General features: G+C 43.4%; 2 protein-coding genes across 5 annotated transcripts in view; both read left to right on the forward strand.

Moving 5' to 3' along the window:
* Positions 1 to 250: 250 nt before the first annotated feature.
* On the forward strand, positions 251 to 8,844 carry CDC23 (cell division cycle 23). The gene is made up of 16 exons (XM_074552373.1): positions 251 to 416; positions 868 to 940; positions 1,818 to 1,955; positions 2,227 to 2,269; positions 2,631 to 2,736; positions 2,824 to 2,956; positions 3,918 to 4,095; positions 4,182 to 4,279; positions 4,498 to 4,579; positions 5,145 to 5,298; positions 5,428 to 5,547; positions 5,901 to 5,976; positions 6,252 to 6,313; positions 7,166 to 7,244; positions 7,343 to 7,462; positions 8,345 to 8,844. Exons 1-16 carry the CDS (start codon positions 289 to 291, stop codon positions 8,513 to 8,515), a joined length of 1,761 nt encoding a protein of 586 aa, XP_074408474.1. The 5' UTR covers positions 251 to 288; the 3' UTR covers positions 8,516 to 8,844.
* A 1,333-nt stretch (positions 8,845 to 10,177) lies between these two features.
* The window catches only part of JAKMIP2 (janus kinase and microtubule interacting protein 2), a 37,262-nt gene continuing 31,257 nt past the window's right edge, over positions 10,178 to 16,182 (forward strand). The window contains exon 1 of one of the 4 annotated variants that reach the window (XM_074552372.1): positions 10,178 to 10,352. The gene's annotated coding sequence lies outside the window, so the exon portion shown is untranslated. Of the gene's footprint in view, positions 10,450 to 16,182 lie in introns of all 4 variants that reach the window. The other 3 variants (XM_074552371.1, XM_074552370.1, XM_074552368.1) reach the window with 3 other exon arrangements.

A 16,182-nucleotide genomic window follows, 5' to 3' on the forward strand; every position in this document is an offset into this window, starting at 1 on the left:
GCCGCCACAATCGGCCAATCAGGCGGCACGGCTCCTGCGCGCGCCTGGGATTGGTCACAAGACCTCTCGCCCTCGCCCAAGAAGACGACTCCGTATAGGGGCGGGGGAGCGCAGTGCTCGACGCTTTGATTGGCCGGGCCGGCAGGCGGGCACGCAGTGTGCGGGGCTGCGATTGGCCGGAACGGCGGACGGGACTGTGATTGGTCGGGCTGGCTAATGGGGAAGCAGTGTGCGGGGCTGTGATTGGCTGGGCCGGCGGGCGGGGCCGTGATTGGCCGGGCTGGCGCGATGGCGGCGGGGGCAATGGTGGCGACGGCGGGCGGCAGCGATTTCTCGGATCTGCGGGAGATCAAGAAGCAGCTGCTGAGTGTGGCGGAGCGGAGCCGCGAGCGCGGGCTGCAGCACAGCGGGAAGTGGTGAGCGGGGCCGGGCACAGCTCGGCGGACCCCGGGCTAACGTTCTGTGCCGGGAGGGAGGATGGGACGGAGCTAGGTTTGTTTCGTCTCGACAAGAGGAGGCTCGTGGGTACCTCATCATTTTTTGCAACTCCCTGAAAGGAGTTCTCAGTGAGGTGGGAGCCAGTCTCCTGCTGTGCCTGCAGGGAGGGGACCAGAGGAAATGGCCCTGAGTTGAGATATCGGAGATTCGATAAGATATTGGAAAATGTTTTTTGAATGTTCAGGTGGTCAGGCACTGAAGCAGGTTTCTCAGGGAGGTGGTGGAGTCACTGCAGGTTCTTAAGAGGTGTCTGCATCTGGCGCTAGATGATGTGGTTTAGGGATTACACTGGTAGTGCTGGGCCGACGGTTGGACCTGGTGTCCTCCAACCTCGATGATTCAATAATCCTACTGCTCTCTTTCCCTTAGGGCTGCTGAACTTGCATTCGCCCTGGAGCCACTGCCACTGAGCGAGCTGCCGCCTCCGCCCGTGCTCACCGAGGTATGGGCCCAGGCTGTCCTTGGGGGGAAGTGGCTGTGAGCCCTAGAAGGTGCTGCAGCTCGTGTGGGTGGGCTGTTTAATCTTAACTGTGGAGGAAAATACGTGATTGCAATCTCCTAAGTCCCACGGGCAGGAGTCAGCACTGAGCTACGATCTTGTCATTATGCTGGGAACATCCTTTTCGTCGTGTGTTCAACAGGGCCAGAGAGCTTAATGTGCTTTCCCAGATGAAAGCATTATCTGTTGCTGTGTCCTAAATGAAGCACTCTGTAAGCCAAATTTGAAATCATATGCCTGCTAGTTTATTTTTATTCCTCTTTACTGAGGTCAAAATTTATTTTAATACAAATTATGTTTTGCCATTAAACTTGTGCTTGCTAAGACACAAGAGAAACAAGTTGTGTCTCAATCCCCACCTCTGTAGGAATACAGTAGAACTCAGGGGTGTGTGTCCTGGTCTGTTATAGAAGTGTAACAAGTCATAAATGCATTTCAAGGTATAATTGCCAAGGAAGTGTTCTCTTGTATGTTAGCAGATTAATATTCTCTTATGTGGAATTCCTGAGTAGATTTCTTGTTTATGGTTTTTCATACTAATTGAACAGCTAAGCCTTGCCTTCTGGCAGCTTGCCACAATTTGTTTCTGAAATCTCACCATTTATTTTAAATATTCTTAAATAGTCTGTACTTGTTATTTGAGAACTCTAGAATTGGATCATGTGAGGGAGTGGAGGAACTTTTCTGATACTACTGAAACCATCTCTAAAGATGGACAAACTAAATTTTTTAGCTTTTGGAGCAATTTCACTGCTATGTTTGTAACCGTGATTTTTCTAAAGAGCTTCTTGGGTCTTAAAACTCTTGTGTGTCCCTGCAGGAGGATGCTCGTGATCTGGATGCCTACACGTTGGCCAAGTCTTACTTTGATCTCAAGGAATATGACAGGGCTGCCTACTTTTTACAGGGCTGCAAGAGCCAGAAAGCTTACTTCTTGTACATGTACTCCAGATACCTGGTAAGGTAGAAAAAGGGTTGCCTCCTAGCACTGAACTCCTCTGCTTCCGACCCCTCCCTGGCATATCTTATTTTTTTGCTTATTCTTTTGCTTGGTTCCTAATGACCACCTTGAAGTCCAAGTTCTGTGTTGGGGTAAAGAAAGATAGAGCTGTTCTTTTCAGAACTGTGCTGTCTGTGAAAACTCAGTTTAAACACTGCTGCAAGTGCTGCAGCAAACACAAGAAAAACACTATTATATTATAATCTTGGATTTTCTTTCTTTTCCACAGTCAGGGGAAAAGAAAAAGGATGATGAGACAGTTGATAGTTTGGGTAAGTCTCTGGTGTCAGGAAATGCATGATGAGATAATGAAGCTTTTGCTGTTGACTCTTCTTGTAACTCATCCTGGGTCTGTGGCTTTCCCCTCTACTTTTTGGATAATAAGTTCTGTAACATTATTTCTTTCTTTCTCTTTCGATTCATTGGCTTAATTACAGGTTGCAGATTTTCATCTCTTAGGGGTCCTCTTTTAAACTGGGTTACCAGACTAAGCAATTTTCTTTAAAATGGGGAACATAAACACAGGCTGGGAAGCCGTCATGTCAGTGATAATTCTGACTGTACCCTAGACTTGGCATTGTTGTGGTGAGACTCCTTATTGAAAGCTAGCTGTGTGACTTTCTCTTCATGTAGGACCTCTGGAAAAAGGACAGGTGAAAAATGAAGCTCTACGAGAATTGAGAGTTGAGCTCAGCAAGAAACACAAGGCACAGGAATTGGATGGATTTGGCCTTTATCTGTAAGTGTTGGCATGTATTTCTTAAATATTTGTGTGGATATGCAGAATTGCATGATTCTTGTCAAGCTGATACTTTTTTTTTTGCAGGTATGGTGTTGTGCTGCGGAAACTGGACCTGGTGAAAGAAGCAATAGATGTGTTTGTTGAAGCTGCTCATGTTCTGCCTTTGCACTGGGGAGCTTGGCTGGAACTTTGCAACTTGATTACAGATAAAGAGATGGTAAAACTTTGGAGATACCAAGATGTGGTAACAAAGCTCAAGAGTTTAGCCTGATTCAGTGACCAGTGTTTCTGTTTCCACAAGATTGATGTTGCCCACTGCTTCATTCCGTGAGACACTGTCAGGCAAGGCAATCCATGACTGTAATTTATTTTGTAAAATCCTCTTTATCTTCAATAGCTTGTTGTGCTGTAGCTTGAAAATCTTATACAGGCACGGCTAATTTCTTATCATTCCCCCACAAAGCGGTTTAAGAAATTTCCAATTCATGTATTTTTGGAAGCAATTGTCATTGTCAGGAGTTATCATCTTGTCACATGAAGGAGATCCTCCTAAGAGATGTCCCTTTTTTATTTTTTATTAATCTGTTTCTAATTCCTCGGTTATTGAGCACTTCTCATAGCTTGAAAGGATATATATAATTGCTACGTTCAAAGCTGAAAAGATAATGTGCAAAGCCACATAGGAGGTGAATTGTATCAGGGAAACTAACTTAAGATATAAAACCAAAATAGATTATTTTTCTTTCTGTATGGAATTTGAGTTCACTTCTGGAATTCTTCAGTAAATTCTGAATGATGAAGTATTTAAAACAGTACTTAAAAAAATATTTTAAAAAGTGATGCAGAAGAATGTTACCAATTTGTGGAAAAAGGAAGTGCAGTTTTGTTACATAATTTTGAGTCTGCTTACATGGTTCATTGAAATTAGTGTTATGATATTGATGTTTAAACATAGGAAGAAAGTCTGAATTTAATAGCTGCAGCAAGAGCCAGGTAATGTTATATTTGAAGGCAATTTCTTCCCTGATTGACCAAATGGGTTTAAGAAAGCGACTGCAGGAAGGCCTCCTACCTCAGAACCATCTGCTAAGTCATTGGAGGGAAGACAATGGATTCTTTGTGACGTGTACCTTGTAGAATACTTCTAATTGTCATCTCTTTTCTTTGATTCTTGCTAGCTGAAGTTCCTCTCCTTGCCAGATACATGGATGAAAGAGTTCTTTCTTGCACACATTTATACAGAGCTGCAGCTGATAGAGGAAGCTCTACAGAAGTATCAGTCTCTCATTGATGCAGGATTTTCCAAAAGCACTTATATAATCTCTCAGATTGCAGTTGCCTACCACAATATAAGAGGTCAGTGACACTAAGTGGGAATGACCCCCTTAATGCAAACTGGGCATTTATAGTTGTTGATGTCCCATATGCTGTTCTTTCATCAGATATTGACAAAGCTTTATCGATCTTTAATGAGCTAAGGAAACAAGATCCTTACAGGATAGAAAACATGGACACTTTCTCCAACTTACTCTATGTAAGGGTAAGCATTCTTCCTGTGGCCTGTCCATAGTGATGGTGTTTGTTGGAGGTGTGTTAAACATTGGTGAAGCAGCTGGTGGTGTCTGGCCTCTCTGAATACTTGCTCTCCTCTTCCCAACTCCATGGAAGAGAGGCACTGTATGCATTGCCAATTGTTTACTGCAATTTCTTTCAAAGCATAATGTGCTCTCTCATTACTTGATTCTTTTGTTCCACTAGGGCATGAAGCCTGAGTTGAGCTACCTGGCTCATAATCTCTGTGAGATAGACAAGTACCGTGTTGAGACCTGCTGTGTAATTGGTGAGAGCCAATTCTGTAAGGTTATTTTTACATCTTATTTTGCTGGGTGTGGGCTGTGTGAGGGAATCTTGGAAACACTTGAGGAAGTGATAAGCTGGCAAGGCAATTAAAATCGCCACTTTTTGAATTTGGATTCAGGCAGCCTGAAAAGCAGACAAAATGACAGAGTACCTTTTTCCCTCATTTCTCTCTGAAGGCTGCTGTAATAGTACTAGGGTAGAAAGTAGACCCATGTACCTAAAAATCCCTTTATAGTCTTCAAACTCCAGTAGAAATAGTTGTGTGTCAGGAGCAGGAAATTGATTTCTTAGATCATGACGCTCCAAAGTGATGGAATTGGTACAACTGGAAAAGGATTGACCAGAAGACTGGTGAACAGAGTGCTATTAGGTCTCTTGAGGTTTAAATTAGTTCTGTCTGTATTAGGACTCTTTTAAAATTTGTTAGGAGGTAGTAGATAATACACATTACATCATTTTTTCTACTTCTCTATTGGTGTTGGCTTTTTTTGTTGGTTGGTTGTGGGTTTTTAAAAATTATTTAAATATTATGCCTTTTACTTTAGGAAATTATTATAGCTTGCGTTCCCAGCATGAAAAAGCAGCACTCTATTTCCAGAGGGCCTTGAAACTGAATCCTCGTTATCTAGGAGCCTGGACACTTATGGGACATGAGTATATGGAGATGAAGAACACATCTGCAGCTATCCAGGCTTATAGGTACCGCTCATGTACTGCACAAAATTGTGTTTGCTTCTGAAGTAGTATCTTCTATTTTTTCTTAGTGTTTTTGCTGGTCTTGGTTTTGATCCTGAATTTCTGTCTAGTTCATCTTCTTTTCATTGACAGGCATGCAATAGAGGTGAACAAAAGGGACTACAGAGCATGGTATGGCTTGGGGCAAACCTATGAAATCCTCAAAATGCCATTTTACTGTCTCTACTACTACCGACGGGCCCACCAGCTCAGGTAGAGTTGAGAATGGAGCCGTGTTTTTTGGTCTTCATTCTGACCTGGTTGATTCTGGCTAAGGAATTTACATGCAAGAACTAAGTTGGAGAAGGAATAAAACATCTATGCTTTGTGATGTGTGCAGTCCCACTGTTCCAAATCCTTTTAGTTGTGTTAGTTAACTGTTAACAAAAGCTTTGTCAGTTAAATGTTGAGGGTGACTGGTCAGGAGTAAGAGTGATGCTTTATGCAAAAGGATGACAGACTGCCAGGTGTAGATTATTTTTTTTCCTTGACCACCCCCCATCTTCCCCTCACCCTGAGATCAGCTGGCAGTCCATTAAACTACCTGAAGAATTGCTCTTTTACAGACCAAATGACTCTCGTATGCTGGTTGCTCTAGGAGAATGCTATGAGAAACTCAATCAGTTGGTGGAAGCTAAGAAGGTGAGAACTGATGTGTAAGACTAGGGTGTCTTGCAGAACACTGGGTGAAATTGCAGCAAAATTATATAGCTAGTGCTACCTAAACTCATTGGCAGTTACAGTTGGGGAAGTACTGCTGTAGTATAACTAGAGCAGCTGATGAATAAGGAGTGGTCTGCAGATACATGCCCTTTTTGCTGACAATCCCTGTAATTTTTTGTTTCTGATTTGCATGCTGGAGTCATGAACTGGACTAATTTTTGTGGCATGCTTCAGTGACTTTCCTTCCTTGACAGTGCTATTGGAGAGCTTATGCTGTGGGAGATGTGGAGAAAATGGCACTTGTGAAACTTGCCAAGTGAGTATGTACCCTCACTGAACTGTCACGGTTGTGTTGAATGCAAGTCACACTTTGATACCTAATGATAAAATACAGAATGTAAACAAGTGGAATTGCTGTTAGCCAATATTACTTTTAGAGCTGTGTAAGAATTGGTATCTTTAGGGCTGTAGTGACTGCAAATTTTGGTGTCCAGCTTTATCTTTGTTTCCATCAGGATAACTAGAGAGAATGACAGCATTATGTGGGTTGCAAATGACTTCTGAATCCTGAGGTGTTTTGAGCATGTAGTACTAGCAATTGTATTTGTTGTATTGCAGCTTAAAAGCAGACCATGACAGTATATGATGTATAAAATTTTAGCTTGGTTTTATTTTTCCTTTCTAGTATATAGCTGTGACATTGAAAGAGGTCTAATGTGAATACTGTGACATCAGCACTAATTTTGTTTTGGTGGGGATAAAGCAGTATGAAGTGGGAAAAGCAAAGAAGGGGAAAAAAGGGGACAAATGAAAAGTGAAACTGCTGTACAAATTTGGATTGTAGCAGGGGAAGAAGGAGCACTGGAGGAAATAGTGAGTAAGTAGAATGGCAAAGGTCTGTTAAAAGGTTTAAAATGCAACAGAATATACAAATATACACTGCTTCTAGCTGTCTAGTCACTATCTGACTGCCTCTCTGTCTGTCAGCATGAATGCAAACTGGATCATCTCCTTCCACAAGGGGTTGTACATGTTGCATGTCCTGCAAATTCTGAAGGAAAGGACCTGGCTTTAGTCCAGGTCAGGGTGAGCAGGTACTTTCTCACAGACCAAGAAGGTCTTCAACAGGGCAGCCTTGTTCCAGTGACCCACTTTTTTCCTTTTGTAGGTTGCATGAACAGCTGAATGAATCTGAACAGGCAGCTCAATGCTACATCAAATACATCCAGGATATCTATTCCTGTGGGGTAAGAAGATAGCTTGGGAATAAAAGGAGAAGTAAACATGGTATACAGCTACTTGGGAAGGCACTTACAAATGATGTTTTATACCCCACTCACTGTAGGAGGTAGTGGAGCACCTGGAGGTCAGTACTGCATTTCGTTACCTGGCCCAGTACTACTTCAAATGTAAGCTTTGGGATGAAGCCTCAGCATGTGCTCAGAAATGCTGTGCCTTCAATGATGTGAGTACCTGTGCAGTCTTTGGTGCTTCTTTCTTAAGGGATCTATGACCTTGATCTTGGCTCCCCTCAGAGTGGAAGGAGTCTTCTATGAATAAGGGCTGTCTGCCATACAAGTTGCATCCTGAATGGTGGTTGTTATCTATCTATGCCTGATCAGTTATGCTGAGTATGTTTGATAAAAGTCATGGAATGTGGTATAGATAGTGAAACTGAACCATACCTCATTGGAATTCACTAAGTAAAAGAATTTGAAGCTTCAAATGGCAGTCTTAAAGCTGCTAAAAATATTGGTGTTGAGAAGGTAGTGGAATGGTCACAAACTCCCATACACTCTGTAGTGGTGGTACTTTTAAAACTTTTTTCCTCATCTTCTTTGTGTAGACGGCACAGAGAGTATAACAGTACTTGGGTTTTGTGTGCAGCTTCATACTCTGTGATGTTATGTATCTGTAAGTGGGCAGTTTGGGATTTTTAATTTCATGTTGGTAAAGTCGGTAGACACTAACCATGAGTGCAGGGTGTTTGGCTTATTCTTGACAAAGCTGCCTGGAGCGCTCTCCAACCTGAGTTCACCTTAGTCAAAGTTTTCCCAATCTACTTGCTGGAATATTTAGACAGCTTCAGTGGTTGGTGGTTCTGTTCTCTGAAATACCCAAGAAACACACCAATCAGGAGTAAAAGGAGGAAAGACTAAAATGAAAAAAAGTGACTTACCTTAGCATTTCTAAGGAGCAGAAGAAAAAAGAGTTGAGAATGGCTTTTATAGCTCGTAGCCTTACAGAATGACAAGCTGCTTTAAGTTACACTGCTTACATACTGAATTTGACCCAGAAACCATCCATTCATAGTTGTACTGTTCTGTTTTCTACAAATTAATTTCAGACTAGAGAAGAAGGAAAAGCCCTGCTGCGCCAGATCTTACAGCTTCGCAACCAAGGAGAAACATCATCCACAGATGTTGCTGCTCCCTTTTTCCTTCCGGCATCATTGTCAGCCAACAACACTCCCACACGTCGTGTCTTCCCCCTCAATCTGTCTTCTGTAACTCCATGAACAATTCTGATACTTCTAACTTGTGCATTGGATGTGACATTGCAAGTGGGACATGCAACCACTTCTTTCTAGGGAAATTCCTCCTTTTGTTGTTGTCCTCCCATAAAGGGAAGGAGTTAGCAGAGTCCACAGCTGAAGAGAGACAGGCCCCAACAGGGAAAGGGGAGCCTGATGTCAAAGTGCCTGTGCTGTAATGTGAGAACCTGCTCTACTTCTCACCAAGTCATTCCAGTCAGAGGGCAGACATGTCCCACTACTGCTAAGTGAGGCATTTGGAAGAGCTGTCTGCTTGAGTTAAAATACATTTTAAGTTTGATTCTGCCAAGTTACCTCTGGTCTTTACTGCACTTCTTTGGAGGACCTCTTAGTGGTATCACTGCTGTCCTCATCAGAAACTGTTACCTATCTGTCTATGTAACGACTTTTGCTTGTTTTGAACTACACAGCAGTAGAATAGGCACTTAGAGATAGGTCCCATGGGTATGTTAAAGGATTGGTAAATGTCAGAGGAATCCCAAGTAGTCTCAGGTGACAGCTGTCTGAGTTCTCACTGTAGATCTGATGGATAATTTTGTCTTTCAGTAGAAAAGCAGTTGGGATAGCACAATTGAAAAATAATGAAGTTACAGTTCTTGGGCTTTATGGTTCAGGTTCCATGTGTACTGTAGCAATGGAATCAAATGAACTATAATGGATCATTTTGTTAAGAAGGCAAAAAGATAATTATGCCTTTGTTTCAGAATTTACAGCCTATAAATTTTCAGAATTTACAGCATATAAATTTACAGCCACACCCCTATGTCTGTGGCATGACTTTAAATGAAGGACAAAGCATTTCTAAAGCCTTCCCATTTAGCCATAGCTTCCTGTGTTTCATGAGACCAGTTGTACAGGTGGGCACATCAGGAGACCTGGGTCACAGCCGTGGGCTCTCTGTACAATGCATTTGCTACATTTCCATGGAGCAGAGGGAACCCATGTTCTTAGTTCTGGGCATCTCTAGAAATTACTGTCCTATGTTCCGTAGTATCCATTCAACAACCATTTCTACTGCAGATGGTTTTCAACAGTGAAACTGGATCTTGATGTATTTTTCCAAGAACTCTGCTAATTCCATGCAAACCTGAGGATATCAGTGAGACCATTTATAAAATTGTTGTCACTAGGGTACTGGAACAATCAAGCAAATTGTGCTTGATAAACTTGGTACTGCCTCTCTGCGTGGGGATTAATGTGCTGGTGGATAAATGAAGTGACTCGTGTCATTTACTTGTGATTGTGCAAAGCGTTTGATACTGTGGCTTCTAGACAGTGTCCTTGTCTCTAAGTTGGAAAGACATTGATTGGATAGGTGAACTCCAGGGTGACGAAGGTCACACTCCCCAATATAGTGGCCATTGACGTGCTGTCCAAATGGAGACTAGTGATAAAGTGTGTCCCTCGGAAGTCGCAAGGCCTGGGGCGAGCTCCAGCTTGAGGCCACGGAGCCTCCGGACGGCCCTTCGCCCTCAGAGGCTGGCTGGTTGGGGCCCCGCCGACAGGCAGTGCTGAGGGAGCCGGGCGCCGCGGGCGCCCCTCAGCCGGGTGGGCCGCGCTCCCCGCGGCGCTGCCTGGGCTGCCGGGGCGCAGCTGCGGCGGGGCGGGCGGGGCTGCCGCAGCCCCGGACCGGCAGCGCAGCCTCGGCCGCGGGGCGGCGGCGGCGGGGCGGGCGCGCGCCCTCAGCGCCGGCGCGCAGGAGGCGGCGGGGCCGGTGCGGGCGTTGGAGCCGCCGCGGCGGCAGGAAGATGGATGCGCTGTGCTCATGCCTCGCCGCTCGGCGTCTTTCCTTGGCGGCACGGTGAGCGGCGGCAGCGGCCGAGAGGGTCGCCCGGTGCCCGCGGCGGTAGAACAATGACCGGCCGGCTGCGGGCCCCGGGGCGGCGGCGCGGATGGAGGTGATGGACGGGAGGGGAGCGCGAGCGGGAGCCAGCGGTGATGGAGAGGAGATGGCGGGAGAGGTGTGGCAGGCGCAGCCCGCAGCCGCCTCAGCCTCCCGCCGGCCCTGCACCATTGTATGCCCGCCGGTCATTGTCCGCCCGAAGCGGGCGCGGCGCGCTGGGTGCGGCGGCTGGTGCAGGGAAGGGCAGGGAAGGGAAGGGATGCTCCAGGGCTGGGGGCGTTCGGCGGAGCCCGGGCTGGGCCTCGGCGCCGCGGGGAGCCCGAGCGGAGCGAGGCCAGCGCGGCCCTTGAGGCGCTCCCTGCGCTCGCTTCCACTCGCGATGCCTCTGTGCCCGCTCCACCGCTCCCACGGCGGCACGCAAGGCTTCCAGCCCAGCAGAATGTTCATAATTGCACCTGTACGTGTCCTGGGCTGTCAGGGCTGGCGTGTCTATGTGTGAGAAGGCATGCTGTCTTGCAAACACCGACCCTGCAGAGTGCATCTCTTTGTACATGCAACGCATGCCTTTTTCACAGCTACTGATGGAGGAAACCTGCCTCTTGGACTGGTGTGCAATTTATGCTTAAATTACTGGATTGCCATTCCTCATTTTGGCCACTTGCGACAGATCTAGAGCCTACATTTGAGTTACCTTATGACACTGAATACTCATTTTATACTCGTTTCTGGTTTTTGCTGAGAATGCAAATAAAAGATGCTGCTCATACCTTATAGGTTGGGAACATCGAAACATATTTTTAGAAAATTTTTTGACCTCTTGCAAGAAAAAAACCCCAGAGCTGCATTTTTAAAAAACATTTGTGTTCTGATGCTGTCCTGTGCCTAACCTGTAAAGTGACATGTTGGACTCCCATTCTTAATATCTCTGATTTGCTGGGTCGGATTCTGCCGTGGTGCAGGTATCATGCTTGACCTAAGCATCAAGGTAGCCTATCAGGAGAATGTTTTGTTGCTTTTCAGGCAGTAATGTGAGGTTTATTGCTTCTGCTCTGACTCAGATTTTGTTTCTATTGATCTGGCCTACTGCTCTGCATAGGAATTTCAAACCCAGGGCTGCTGTGCTGTAAATGGTACTCAACCTGGCTCAGACAGAACACCTGCTGATTTAAAAAGGTTTTCTAGGAATGGGTATGATTTTGGTGAAATCTGGGAGTGGTGAGACAGTCACTGTTGAACAGGGCACAAGACACAAGTACTCTGTCAGTACTTCTGTGTCAATCAAAAGATGCCATGGGCACCTCAATGCAAGGACATCAAACTATTGAGAGTGGATCCAGAGCAGGCATGGGGAAAAGGCTTCAGGACAAGAATTAGGAAGAGCAGAGCTGAGGTCACTTGTTTTGTTCAGCTTGGAGAAGAGAAGGCTGAGGGGTGACCCCATCACAGTCTACAGCTTCCTCAAGGGGGTCAGCAGATGGGGAGGTGCTGATCTCCTCTCTCTGGTGACCAGCAGTAGGACACAAGGACATGGAATGAAGCTGCATCAGGGGAGGTTCAGACTGTACAGTAGGAACATCTGCTTCACTGGGAGGGTGGCTGGGTACTGGAACAGACTTTCCAGGGAAGTGGTCAGGGCACTAAACCTGTCAAAGACCATCTGAATGATGCTCTTAGTCATGTGGTTCAGTATTAAGTGGTCCTGTGAGAAGCAGGGAATTTGACTCAGTGGTTCTTATAGGTATCTTCCAATTTGAGATACTCTGTGATTCTACTCAAGCTGTGTGGTTTGAGCCAGTTCCACCTTTGCTTCTACAGGAAGCAAAATCCCAAGGAGAAGCCTCAGGGAGGAAAGGCTGGAAAGTTTTTGCTGGGATTTCCATAGGAGTTACCCAGAAGCTGTTGATGGATTGCTCCTTTGACTGTGTCTGTTTCCCAGAACTGTGGCAGTTTGGTGGTCTTCTGGGATTCCCTGCTTTGTCAGCAGAACTCCTAGCAGAAAGGAGTAGACTGTCAGTGTCATACTGCAACCTTTCTGACTTCCTGCTCTCTGACTGACTGTTTTGGTAGTGCCTAAGATAGAGAAATATGGCTCTCACTTTGGAGATGATTTTGACCCAGGTATTTCCAGTGTCCTCTCCAAGCCTAAGTTCAAGCTCTGTGATACTGCTAATGCATTGACTCTGCCTCCTTTCTGAGAACCTTGCCACTCTCACCTTTCAGTGGCTTTTGATAATCCTTCTGCTTTCAGCGGCCATTCCCAGTTAAATAATTTTCTGTGTAAGAACTTTGGTATCCTGCACATTAAGAATTGAACATTAGGTGGGTCTTCTGTATGTATGGTTATGTATGGTTGTATTTTAAGGAGGTGATTGGCTATTTTAATTGGTAAATATATGCTGAGTTCTTTTTACTTTCAAGACTTCAATGTAGCTGGAAAGATGCTGCATAAATTCTCTGTCATTACAGAGCATAAGTGACCTCAGGGTATTCAAGTCAGGAAAATGCTGTGAAATGTAACTGTAGAATGATGCCCAGAATAATTTTCAATGTTGATCTCTAATAATTAATGTAATAGTTGATATTGTGGTTTAGAAAGTTACAAAAATAGTCCTTCAACTATAGCAAAGGTGTGGGGATGGATTCCACTGCTGTAAGGCTGGTATAACTCAGATGTAGCTTGAGCAGTTGAAATCCAAGTAGTTTGTTAATTATAACCTCTGGGGTTTTCCTCTCTTCTTTTTAACCAAACTGTGAGAGCCTGAAGATGCTTTCACTACTCAGTCATGGTAATTTTTAATAGTGGTAAATATTTTGCTTTCTATTGGCTTTGTGAAGTTGTGAGGCAGCAAAATAACCCTTGCCAGATGCCTGAATTTTGAATTACTTTCCAGTGATGTTGTATCTTCTACATCCATCAGATTTCTCTTTAATCTTTGTGCATGGCAGTGCAATATTTGTACTACAAGACTGCAAACCAAATGTTCTTGGTTTAAAAACCAAATTTTAAATATTATTTATTAATAATATATATTAATATATATTATTATATAATAATATTATTTGCTTGAATTTATAATTACATGTTTGCATTATGTGTTTTGAAATCAATAGCCTCCAAGCAGGTAACATCTTCAAAGCTCCTCTATGAATCTATATCCCTTCAAGGTCGGGTCTTTGTCAGATTATAGCAAATTTATCTTCCCATCTTCAGAGATGGATTCCTGCTTCCTTCTCTTTATAGATCTGTGCAAAGCATCTGTACAGTTCTCTGTCATCAGCTCTCAAAATCCAGAATCTATGAGTGTAGAAAAATGTAATTTTGGTAGTACTTCTAGTTTATGTATCTTTAAAGTCTGTTTGAATTTCTCCTTTAAAATGTGAGGACTAGAAATCTTTGCTCCAGGAGGTAGGGCTCTAAATAGAAAATTCAACAGCATGCTAGAAGAACCATGAGAAAGCTCTGTGTTGTGGCCACACTGAACACTGTCAGGTCAAATGAGTGTAAACACAGCTTCTTTGGAAATGACACAGCAGTGTGGATCATAGTCTGCAGTTTGCTCTCTGAAACATCCAATGACCTGGAAAGGAAAAATAAAACATGGAGTATTTTCAGGAACATGGGCTTTCAGTTCTTCTCGCTTGAAGTGGTGATGCTGTATGGTTTGCTTGCCATACATTTGGATCACTGTGGGCTGCTGAGAAACCATCACTCATCCTGTAAACTTTAGGATCCCTGCTTTCTCTGGAAGATCATACTTGGACATCACATTTTCCTGTGTTGAACAGTGTGCATCAGCCATGGTCACAAGAGAGGCAAAGTGAACTGATGTATGTCACCATCCACACAGTGGCATTTCACAAGAGGCACACAACTGCAGCACACACTTCAGTACACAGCTGTGCAGTGAAACCTTCTTAGTTAAGTTTAACAAATAAGGAATGTAAATGAAGATTAGATAGACTACAGTTCTTTTTCTAACTTTGGATTAAATGTAGTCTAATAAATAATAAAGCAGACTGATTGCTTGAGAAAATTGACGTGACTCAGTGCTTGAGAAAATGGTTAGGCTAGAAGAGCTAGTCTAGTATGGCAGATCTTTTATGTTAAAAATGATAATTCAAAGTATAACTGCATCTCAGATTATTTTATAAAAAATAATGAATTATTTGAATTAATTGAGGGCAGCTGATGCTAAAATGCATGTTTTATTTTGTGCATTTCTTCCATCTCTATCCAGAAGGTAATATCTTCATCCCATACTCCATTTCTCAAGCTATAAGTTTATTTTTTGAAATTGCATATTACAATACTCCTTAAAGTGCTTAAGGGAAAGACCTGTTAAACCTTACATTGCATGGATTGTAAACAAAGAGCCTAAATAACATGGAAATTAAAACTGAAAAGAAGAAAAAACAGTTGTTGAAAATCGCATTGAGGTACCAGGTGGTTTAGGGTAACAGTAATGAGTGAGCGTATGAAGTTGTGAGAAATGGTGGAGTCAGGGCTTCTGGATTTTTTTTCCCCCTGTACGTGCACTGGTTTGCTAATATTCACTAAGCTGATTTTTTTAGTGGGTGCAGAAATACTTTTAATTTTTCATTCCTATAATGTAAGCAAAACACTAAGAACTCTAAATGTCACACGTGACAGAAATGAATGAGAATCAATACTGTACTGGTTTGGCATGTATTTGGGGGTAGACTTGGTGTACAAAAACTATGAAAAGACCTGTAATGATGTTAATACATAACATGCACTTAGATTTTCATGAACATGAATGTGATTTTTGTTTTATGTTCTGTAATTTGTAGGTAAGTCCTTGGGTTTTTTTTCCCTGTATTTATTTGTACTTAATATTTAGGGTTCTGTAAGATGCTCTGTTCCATCTCTGTGCATTGGTGAGGAACAAAATGAGATGCAGTAATTTTTTTGAGAATCTGCCTTATTTAATATAGCCCTTAATAATATCCCCTTTTCATGTCCCCTCTCTGACAGGAAATTGTGCTCAGTTACAATAAGTCTTAGGCAAACAAAGAGTATGTGGGGACTGTTGCACTGGAAAAAGATTGGATTATTTACATCTGAAAGAATAATTGTGCTGGTTACTGTTTGGTAGCTTATAACTTAAGGAAAGACTCTGTAATTAATTAGGAAGCGCTTTCAGGCATAAATCTGTAAGTTTTGTGTGTGTCCAGTACCTGTTTCAGGGGCACACAGGAGAGCTGACAGACATCTGTGCCTTTGCTGTGGTTGGATCCCTGCCCCAGCTGTGTCCAGCAAGGCTGCTTGCAGATCCCTTCTGCATTATGTCACGGATTTTTGTGGGCTGCAGCGTGACCTACATGTTGCAGTTTCCTTGGAATATGCGGTGGGTGTCTGTGACCAGCATGGTAGCCTATGTTAGGTGAACTCAATGAGGATTTAAGCAATGTCCTTGGAAATTTATTTGAAATTATATACAATAGCTTAATGCTCATTCAGATCTCTCTGAAATTACTATAGAATATTTTTCTGGTTTCAGCCTTAATGAGAAACTGCACGTTCTCCTGAATGCCTTATAATTGAAATGTCTTAATTTTTTTGGTGCTTTGTCACATCATGCATCTCAGCTGGATCTAGTGGGTGGTGTTTCATGCTTACACCTTTTCCAGCTGAGAAATCAGTTCATCACCTACTTATATGGGAGGAGAGTGCTGCTGCCCTGGTCATCATAATACAAATGGAAGCTGGTGCTTTCATTTATAAAGCAGCTAAATATCATCCTGTAAATTTTCAGGGGTATTTTTT

This window comes from Zonotrichia albicollis, chromosome 15 (assembly GCF_047830755.1).
Source record: "Zonotrichia albicollis isolate bZonAlb1 chromosome 15, bZonAlb1.hap1, whole genome shotgun sequence".
NCBI classification, from domain to species: domain Eukaryota; kingdom Metazoa; phylum Chordata; class Aves; order Passeriformes; family Passerellidae; genus Zonotrichia; species Zonotrichia albicollis.

Bases quoted from the DNA above. Each gene is read 5' to 3' on its own strand.
- CDC23 (XM_074552373.1), top strand. From the start codon at position 289: ATGGCGGCGGGGGCAATGGTGGCGACGGCGGGCGGCAGCGATTTCTCG. The intron at 4,096-4,181 runs GTCAGTGACACT...TTCTTTCATCAG, and splicing joins TGCCTACCACAATATAAGAG to ATATTGACAAAGCTTTATCG. The intron at 7,463-8,344 runs GTGAGTACCTGT...AATTAATTTCAG, and splicing joins AATGCTGTGCCTTCAATGAT to ACTAGAGAAGAAGGAAAAGC.